The following is a 10,170-nucleotide window of genomic DNA, read 5'->3' as shown; positions in this document are numbered from 1 at the left end:
GTGTGTGAGCGCGCGCGCGGGTGTGTGTGTGTGTGTGTGTGTGTGCGCGCGGATCAGCCAGCATGAGGAGCGCAAGGACGCTGCGGCAGCTCGCGCAAACTGTCAGCAGACGGAGTCTTCATCATTATCATCATCATCATGAGCGGTCAGTGGGGATCATCGGAGCACCTTTCTCCAAGGGACAGGTGAGGCCACGAGGACACGGCGCAGTGTGTGTGTGTGCGCGCGCGTGTGTGTGTGTATGTCAGCTGTAAATCTTCCTCCTCTGCTGCTGCAGCCTCGAGGCGGAGTGGAGAGAGGACCAGACCTGATCCGAGCTGCAGGACTGCTGCACAGACTGCAGGAGCAAGGTGAGTCCTCATCTGCCTCTGTGTTATTCACAGTGCTGGAAGGAGTACTCTGATCAGTTACTTAAGGAAAAGTACTAATACAACAATGTAATAATACCCCAATACAAGCAAAAGTCTGTGTCTGCTCTTTGATTCTATGTGACATTATTAGATTGTTAATACTGAAGCTTTGATGTTAGAGCAGCATTTCACTGTTGGAGCTGCTGCAGGTGGAACAACTCTGCTCTACTGCAACTACATCACATACAGTAGCAAATTTAATGCAGCCCAACCTCGGGGTCGGGCCCCTCCCAAGGGTCAGCAGATCGGTCTGAGGGGTCGTCAGATGATTAATGGGAGAGAAGAAGAAACAAAGTTCTGACACACAAACCTGTTTTCAGCTTCTGGGCTTTTGACTCTTTGATCTTTAGTGAAGTTAACAATAATTAATATTATTAATTGTTTATATTATTTATCTGAACTCTGAGAACCACTAATCTGAGTGCTGAACTTTAGAAACTGCAAAGTAAAAAGTACTATATAAAGTAGCATTAAGTGAAAATACTCAGCTTAAAATTGTGCTGAAGTAAATATACTTAGTGGCTCACTGGTAATTCATGTGAACATTAATGGAAAACTGAGGACAGTGACTGCATCATGGACGATACCTTGCAAAATCAATATCTTGAAATAACATTTAATTTGAAATTTTCGGACTCTGGCTGATCGTTAACCCTATAATGCCGTGGGTATCATATTTGATACATGCATTTCTGAAACGTTTTGCATTACCATATGGTAAAAACTTTGCTCAAAACGATACAAACAAAAAAACATATTTGCAATTTTTTTTTTAATTAAAAAAAATGTTAAAGGGCCAAATAAAGTCTTCAAATTAAAAAAAATAGAATTTTCTGTCCATTATTTCTTGGGTCAGGCATTATAGGGTTAAACTCGATCGTGATTAACTGTGGAAAAACTGTCACTATCAAACTGTTGCGGTGTATCTGCAGGAAGCCGGCAGACAATAAACCGCTCAGACTGAAGATGTTCAAACCATGAAATCGACTCATTTTCATCTGCATGTTAATATTTTGACTCAACTTTATTAGTCGTAATTATTCCAGTCAGTGTTCAGTTTGTATCTGGGACACAACTTTAATCTGATGAGACTTACAGACTTACAGGAAGTGTGTGTGTGTGTGGGGGGGGGGGCTGAGTCATGCTGCACACACTCTCAGTTTTATTAATGGAACACAGCAGACGAGATCTGAGAGGTGCCCGACCTTGATCCTCCAAGACACACACACACACACACACACACACACACACACTTTCCCATCAGCCTCAGCCGTCTTTTTGTTTACTGCTAACTGGCTAATGTTAGCATGCTAAACTAGTAAAGTGAACATGGTAAACAGCATAGCTACATCAGAGTGCCAGCATTCTAATTTTTAGCACATTAGCATGCTGTTGTTAGCATTTAGCTGAAAGCACCACTGTGTCTCAGCACAGCCTCACGGAGCTGCTGGCACGACTGTGGACTCGTCGTCTGCTTTTGACCCAAAACACGATGATTCTGTCACGTTCCGGTCGTTTAACTCATCAACCATCAAACACAGATCATGAAACTGAACAGTAACAGACATTTCATAGGTCACTCATTTCACCAGCAGCTGGTTGCTCTGTCTGTTTACTTTACATTGCAAAATCTAAAGATTTCCACCTGCAGAGATGATCTCCTGATCTGCTGTTAATGTTCACACAGAGAGCATTCTGGGAAATCCAGCTGCTTCTGAAGGCTGGGTGGAAAGAAACAGGATGGAGGCACGGGGGGAAGAGGAAATAGAAACAGAAGTTATCAAACTGGACTTTAAAGATCCGTCATGTTAAAGGGTCTGTTCAGTCAAATCACTCACGCCCCCCGCCCCCGTCTGACGTTCCTGTGTTTGTGTCTGCAGGCTGTGCAGTGAAGGATTATGGGAACCTGATGTTTGAGGAGGTGGTGGAGGACGAGCCGGTCGGTCAGGTGAAGCGTGTCCGGGCCGTGGGCAGCGCCAACCAGAGGCTGTCGGAGGCAGTGCGGGCCGTGAAGAAGGACGGACACACCTCAGTGATGCTGGGAGGAGACCACAGGTGCGTTTGTGGCGTCCTATAGAAACACAGAATGTTTCACCTGCTGGAGGAATAATCATTCATACCTGAGCCCCTCCAAACCTTCCCGCCACATGAAACCTCTGTCCGGTCGGGTGAGCTCACGCGGCTGTGACTCGAGTGACATCACTTGGGGACATCAGACTAAAGGCTTCAGATGCTGTTTGTTCCACAGGTGCAGAACTGCCAACACCTGGAAACACACACTGCGGCAGAAAATCAGCAGAGTCCATGGCAACCTTTTTACGCAACCGTAACGTTTATTTAGCGATGAGGCCGACGTGGAGATCAATAAGCGTCATGTAACTGTAGTGCTGTAATATTTCTCCCTGGAATTCAGTGGAGTAGAAGTACTGTAAAGGGTAGCATAAAGTGGAACTAATGAAGTACAAATACATCACAAATTGTACTTCAGTACAGTCCAGTACTTGTAAAACAGTTTAATAATGAGTGGAGACATTGAGCTAAAACTCTGTTCTCTACACTCTGCTGACTCCATCACCCTGAAGCTCCACCTTGGTAGTAAACTGTTATAGTGCTGGATTGTTGACTTCGGCGTCCAGTAGCAGCAGCAGCAGCAGCTGTCTGTCAATCATCCACCGACGGGACACAGTCCAGATCAAAGCGAGTGATCGATCAGTCGGTGGACTCAGAGCTCAGGATTCATTTCAGCGCGTTCCATCGGTCTGGAGAACTTCGAGCCTTCAGCCGAAACATCTTCAGTCTGGGTTTTAGGGAGTCATGACGGGACTTTAACCGTCTTTCCTTCAGTTTGCCTTTAACTGGGTCCAGCTGAAGGAATCAGTCATTTCACATACGTTCAATGGATCATTGATAAACCTGAAAAGCTGCACACAGGGCTGCACAGAAACCCTCTCAATCAACTTGTCGTTATGATGAACTCAATCTAACACGTTGATAACATTTTAAAAGAATTATCTGAAGAATTCCTTCAATAGTTGGCTCTGATTGGTCCTTCTGGCCTGAGCTGCTGCTGCGCTGAATTAAACGAAATAAATGTCGTGACATGAGAGGAACACTGTGTTTTACGGGATAAAATCACGTGTTTCACCGTTTCCACGCTTCTCACTCTTGCCTCTGTGGCTTGTCTTGTGTTCATCAGCCTGGCGATCGGCTCCATCCACGGCCACTCGGCGGCGGTCGGGGAGCTGAGCGTCGTGTGGGTCGACGCCCACGCCGACATCAACACGCCGCTGACCTCATACACTGGAAACATCCACGGACAGCCGATGTCTTACCTCCTGCACGAGCTGCACTCAAAGGTAAGTTCATACGAGCAGAGTGTCGGGACACTCATAGAAGAGTTTGTCCTGACGGTGGCGCTATAGAGAAACAGTGAAGAGGGTTCATCTTCATGACTGCGAATCATTGACTTCAACCCTAAAAGTGAGGTGACCCATAATTTCCACCTTTAATTGGTTGGTTGATTTATACCATGGCCTGCAGTCAGGTGACATGTGATTCACTGGACTGTACCACCTGTGTGAAAGCGGGGGTTTGCAAGTAAACTGCTGACAAAGTGTGTAGAAAGGTGTGAAATCTGTGAAGATGCTGAAAAAGACAGTTTAAGTTCTGCATCAGATCACCGACCAACAGTTTTATTACAGTGTGAACCGTTAAAGTGACCCTTCACATGTGATGCTCTGGTCCTGGATCAGCTGAATATTTAGATCTTCTTCTTCTTCTTCTTCTTGGCGTCCACAGATTCCCATCCTGCCGAACTTCTCCTGGGTGAAGCCGTGTGTGTCGGCCAAAGATCTCGTCTACATCGGTTTGAGAGACGTGGACCCTGCGGAGCAGTAGGTTCAGATCGCCGTCAGTCATTTTCACACGTCTCACGTCTTTCCAGACAGCTGTTTCACAACAGACCTCAAACACAAAGCTACAAGCCAACGACCAGCTGATGGAGGAGCCCACATGCTAGCAGCTAGCAGCCTGTACTTAGACACAGCAGTGCCTTCAGCTAGATGCTAACATCAGCATGCTAACAGGCTCAAATGCTGATGTTTAGTGGCTAACATGTACCATGATCACCATCTTAGTTTAGCATGTTAGCGTACTGCTAGCAGTAAGTGTCCAGCTGAGGCTGAATGTCATTAGTTCTGCAGGTATTCTCTCATATTGGACTCATTAGCATTTTGGCGCTAGATGAAAAGTCAGAGCATCAATAAAGCTATTACAGTTCATCCTGAGGGGAACATGAACGTCTGAACCACATTTTTCACCATCATCCGATGCTTGTTGACTGACTTCAGTTCTGGACTAAAACTCTGTTAGCTATAGCTGTTAGCTATAGTTAGCATCAGCGCTGGGAGTTACAGCGGATTCATTTTTCAAGACTTTTTCTAACAACATTAATCTAATGTGGACATTTGGTACTTTTGTAGTAAATAATAACAGTGAGTTTGGTACAAACACATTATTTTCTCTTATTTCCAGTTACATCCTGAAGCTCCTGGGTGTGAAGGTGTTTTCCATGTCACAGGTGGATAAGCTCGGCGTAGCCAAAGTCATGGAGGAGACATGTGACTACCTGTCTGCCAGGTGAGCTCCACCTGATCCACAACCATCTTTCCAATAAGTAAACAACCATCTATTAAAACTCACTGCTGCACTCTCACCCCTCTTCATGAAGTCAGCGAGTTTTCCATACAACAAAAAAAACCCAGAGGGTCCACCAAGCGGTTGCTGTGGAGCTTTTGATCGCATCGCACCTTCTTCATCAGGAGATGAAACGTACATGTTCAAATATTCATTTCAGGACTTCTCGTCCATGTTGTCACGTTTCAGTTGAAAACGTGTTTGGAATTTGAACTCTGAGAACACTGCTGAAGACGACGATACGATCGAAAAGCTCCAGAGCAGCTGCTCCATGGACGTGAGTCAGTCTGCGCACAATTATCATTCATTTTATGATCTGACCAGAGCGAACAAACCGATCCACCTGAGCTACGACATCGATGCCATCGACCCCTCCGTTACCCCGGCGACCGGGACACCTGTAGTGGGAGGGCTCACCTACAGGGAGGGAGTCTACATCGCTGAGCACCTTTGTCAGACAGGTACGACTCCAAACACCAACAGACACACAGCCAGACTGACAGCTAAATATGAAGCTACACCCTATGCACTGGCTAGCTTAGCATAGCATAATGAGTGGAAACAGAGGGAAACAGCTAGCCTGGCTCTATTCAAAGGTAACAAACTCAACCCTCCAGCAGTTCTAAAGCTCGTTGATGAACTTGTTATATCTTGTTTGTTCAATCAGTATGAAAACTCACGCCGTGATGGACGTTAGCATGCAGCTGACGTTAGAATTGTGGCTGTGAGTGTGTTAGCATGTAGCTGATGTTAGCGTTGTGACTATGAGCATGTCAGCATGTTGCTGATGTTAGCATATACCTCACTTTTGCATGTAGTACATCTGTGCTGGTCCTGCAGGTCTTCTGTCGGGGGTGGACATGGTGGAGGTGAATCCTCTGAGGGGTCAGACTGAACAGGACATCCAGTCCACAGTCAGCATGGCGGTGGACCTGCTGCTCAGCTGTTTCGGACGCCTCCGTGAGGGAAACCACCGGCCGGACTACCGCCTGCCCGATCCTTGACTGGGATGACGCCGCCTCCCTGGCTGACCTGACGGACACCTGAACATCTCTGATTGCCACCAGGAAAAAAACAGACGATCAGATTTGAACTTAACAGCCAAACTTCCAAAAGTAGAAGTGCAGTGTCCAGAATACCTGAAACGAAGTGATGTCAGTGAGGTGCACACTCCAGTTTACCAAACCGTCCCGTCTGTGAGGCTTCGACCAAAGATCTTCCTGTGGACTCTGACGCTCAGGACTCAGTTTAGGGTTCAATTTTGAAAACAAAATAATTCTTTGTAATTTTCCATTAATTATTCAGTCTATAACGTGTCAGAAAAGAGGAAGAAATTCAAAGGTGACGTCTCAGATTGCTTATTTTAACCCAAAGATACTCAGTTACAGTGATATAAATCAGAAGTGTTTGGACTTTTGCTTGATAAATCAATCAAGAGATTGTCATTAATTGTTTGAGCTTTATTTTGATACAAATGACCTCAAATGTAAATGGATCAAAATAAATTAAAAGCAGTATTTTATCTTCTGTAAATGTAATAAAATCCATTTCATCTTGTTAAATCAACCAAATAAACATCAAACATCTCAGTGAAGGCTGGTTACAGTCTATCCACATCCCAGCGTCACAGAACCATGATGATAACGAGCTGCTGTAGCGACTACTGTACTGAAGTACAAATTCAAGGTATATGTGCTTCACTTGAGTATTTCCATTTTATGCAACTTATTCTTCTACTTCAGTACATCTCAGAGAAGTGACAGAGAGACTGGAGGCCATGCCCACTCCCCCTGTCCGGAGTTTCACCTGTTCTCACCTGGTCATCGTCACAAAGATTCTGTTGAATGAACAGACTGAGTAACTGCTGATGGTTAGCATGGGGTAAACACTGAAAACATCTCCACACTGCGCCCATACTGTCAGACATTTTTCTTCTTGTTTGAATTCATTTGCAAGTGAAAAAAGAAGTGTTGGGTTTTGCATTGCTAGTTAGCATCAGAAGCTTTAATTACAGCCACCTACAATAATAATAATAACAATAATAACAATGTGTTTAATGAGTAGAGACTTGGCAGACAAAGTGACGACATCAAATCACAGCTTTCTGCTCAGCTTCTCATTTATTGTCACGTGCAGCAGATCATGATTCATATTCAGGTTTCAACCCTCCACCAAACGCTGTGCTGAAAAGAGCTGGACTTTAGAGCTGAGTGTGTGTTTAGCTGCAGGGAACACCCGAGGCAGCAGAGTGTGGGGGGGGGCAGCCCAACAGATGGAAGACAAATGACAGACGTGAGCTGGTTGGCTGGTGTGCAGCTGGATTGTGCTGGTGCCCAGTTTGAGGAAGATGAGGCCCCGCCTTTGTGAGATTACATGCTTGATGAGAGAAAGAGAAAGAAATCACAGAGAGATTAGCTGATCTTCTGCTGGACGTGGGTCCTGGAGAACTACATCACAGGACGGATCTTCATGCTGATGGCCTTCAGGGAGTAGTCATGACCCTTCCACTTGCTCCACTCCACTCCAACAGCATAGATGGTCTTGTCAGCCCCCCAGCGATAAACCCCATTGGGGTTTGCAGTGTGACACTTATTGTACCAGAACGCTCCCAGGAATGATCTGGCACAGTTTCCAGGCCAGCTGTCCTGGTCTTTGTCGAAGGTGGAAAACTTCTGTCCGCTGTGATATATCAGACTCTCTCCTACAAAAACACAATAAACCAATAAAATATCAGCTGAACTTTTCATAACCTGCATGATTCCAGTTCTGATCCAGACATCACGCAGCAGGCATGATCAGTTCAGCACTTTGTCTAGATGAAGTTCAAACATGGTTTAAGACGGAGAGAAAATACTCAACTTTCTTTACGTCTGATGTGGTTTTTCCACAAAATAGCTCACTTATCTTGTTGAAATCCTTAAAATCACATCTACCTTCATTTAAACTCAGTGCTGCAGGAGGACGGGGAGCTTCCCTGCCTGACATCAGGAGGTAGTGTGGCTGACTGGCCTAAGGTTCTGGATCAAGACTCTGTCTCGTACCACCACTTCCAACATCATTACCCAAATCTGTCATCACATGCTCCTCCACCATCTTGAATGATACACAGAGACTACTGACTGACCTGCGTCTCCACCGATGAACCCGGATAAGTTCAGCGTGTATCCGCTGCACTCTGCATCAATAGAGAACGAAGAGTAGTGAGCGAACACCTTCACCCCCTCAAAGTCCTCCATGTCCACCAGGAGCTCATATTTGCGGTTGCGTGTCAGGTAGTGGAGTTTGTCAAGACCTGTGCACGCACACAGTGTGTAGGTTATTCACTAAAACACACAAATTCAGGAAGAAATCTAAGTGACGAAGCAAGGTTTGATTCATCTCTCACCCAGCCAGTGTTCTCCAGCAGGGTTACCAAAGCCGATATGGTACTGATCCCAGTTCCTGTAGAAGTTCACCGTGCCGTCCGTCCTCTTCTGGAACACCTGACAGGACAAATGCACATCAAATGTGAGGTTTTACTGGTGTGATTTATGGTGGCGGGTGGGCTCGCGTTGAAGACCACTGTGCCGTGACTGCATGAAGTTAACGCACTCACCGTCCAGTTTCCTCCCATTGAATCCATGTCACAGTACACCTACGCACAAACACAGTCCTTCATCAGTGAACACAGTAGCTGTTGAAATGTGTATATTAGCTTTGCAGACTACATGGCATCAACCTCATAATGGTCTGACCCAACACATGAGGGCTGAGCCGGGCTGGGTCCGCACAGCTCCTGTCTCAGGGAGCTGTGATTGGTTGTTTACAGGTCGTAGCAGCAACAATTAGTGACTCTGCAGTATCATCGCTTGATCTGAGTCAGCAGCCGCCTCAAACACAAAGGATGCCTTGCAGTGTACCTGGACAGCAGAGCGCTCTCCGAGGGGGTAGATGGTGTACACACTGCTGGGGCGGTGCTTGTCTTGTTGATGGATGTCGCTGCAGTCCACCGGATGCTTGCTGCAGCTGGTCAACAGTGGAGCCAGGAGAAGGACGACGACTGGTAGCAGCTGGAACAGAGGTTTGAATCTCACACACTGTTTTATCAGTTAACGGCTCGGAGACACAGAAAAAGACGATAATTGACGATAAAGATGCTGGAGGGTTGTCCCAGCGGCAGACAGCTGAGCTGCTGATACCACAGTTTCATCTGAGATCTGTAGAACAAACGTACCTTCATGGTCAGATTATCTGCCGAGAGTTTAGTTCACCGCTGACGTGGATCCAACTGATGCTCTGAAAAATACGAGAAGAATCGATGTAAAAACTGTTCGGCCAGTAAAGCCTCATGAAGAAGCTCATTATGTGGACGCAGAATAAGCACAGCTGATATTCAGTGTTCAGGTTCTGGCCTCGTCGCAAGAACACAAGAAGCTCAGTGCAACAGAGACCGGAACCTGACAGCGGACTGCAAGTCGTTAAATGAATGTAGATTTAAATGTTAAAAATAATAATGAAGTCAAACAAAATGTGTCTTCAATCAGCGCAAACACACGTCTGTGTAGCCACAGGAAATATTACTGCAACGTCACAGAAAGTTTACCAACTTGTATCAATTCAGTCATTTTGAGTAATGAAAGAACTACAAAAGACGATGATGTTGCTTGCAGCTGTAGGTGTAATGTCTCCAGGTTGGACGCTTACCTGTCTGAACTCACCTGCTGGTCGAACTGAAGAGACGTGGTGGCTTCACTACTTATATACAGCCGGCAGCGTGGTGTCACACCAGCCCGACCTTTAGGAATACACATTAAATAAATACACAATTAAAAGAAGTGTTTACTTAGTTTAAAACCAACAGTCTAACATCAACACAGCGGGATATTATTGATAATCTATCATCTAATTGTGTCACTGTCATCTCTTCAGTTCTGTAGTTTGTTGTGAATTTGAGAAAAAAAAATGAAAGCAAAAAGAGGATTTCTACCTTAAAAACCAAGAGGACGCCAGGGGACATGACACAGCCTCACTGTTTGTGCGTGTGTCGCGCTGAAACCTACAATTATAAAGAGAACTAGCTTCATTC

At 45.6% G+C, this 10,170-nt stretch overlaps 2 protein-coding genes across 3 annotated transcripts; one reads left to right on the top strand and one right to left on the bottom strand.

Moving 5' to 3' along the window:
- The first annotated feature begins 62 nt into the window (after window positions 1-62).
- arg1 (arginase 1) lies at window positions 63-6,614 on the top strand. Its single transcript, XM_041962686.1, has 8 exons — window positions 63-185; window positions 278-350; window positions 2,291-2,465; window positions 3,607-3,766; window positions 4,209-4,303; window positions 4,944-5,048; window positions 5,430-5,566; window positions 5,946-6,614. Exons 1-8 carry the CDS (start codon window positions 63-65, stop codon window positions 6,107-6,109), a joined length of 1,032 nt encoding a protein of 343 aa, XP_041818620.1. The 3' UTR covers window positions 6,110-6,614.
- A 400-nt stretch (window positions 6,615-7,014) lies between these two features.
- Window positions 7,015-9,842, bottom strand: LOC121624672 (microfibril-associated glycoprotein 4-like). Of its 2 annotated transcripts, none has more exons than XM_041962488.1 (7): window positions 9,803-9,842; window positions 9,319-9,380; window positions 9,005-9,154; window positions 8,701-8,739; window positions 8,491-8,587; window positions 8,230-8,397; window positions 7,015-7,806 (listed from the first exon to the last, which is right to left on the bottom strand). In XM_041962488.1, exons 2-7 carry the CDS (start codon window positions 9,322-9,324, stop codon window positions 7,553-7,555), a joined length of 714 nt encoding a protein of 237 aa, XP_041818422.1. In that variant the 5' UTR covers window positions 9,325-9,380; window positions 9,803-9,842; the 3' UTR covers window positions 7,015-7,552. The 2 variants fall into 2 exon arrangements, with proteins under 2 accessions (XP_041818422.1, XP_041818421.1); XM_041962487.1 differs by having other exon boundaries at window positions 9,789-9,826.
- Between the last annotated feature and the right edge of the window lie 328 nt (window positions 9,843-10,170).

The sequence above is a fragment of the Chelmon rostratus genome, chromosome 21, assembly GCF_017976325.1.
Source record: "Chelmon rostratus isolate fCheRos1 chromosome 21, fCheRos1.pri, whole genome shotgun sequence".
Lineage (NCBI taxonomy): Eukaryota > Metazoa > Chordata > Actinopteri > Chaetodontiformes > Chaetodontidae > Chelmon > Chelmon rostratus.
Note: the sequence above shows the minus strand (reverse complement) of the source record. Positions and strands in the feature narration are given on the sequence as shown.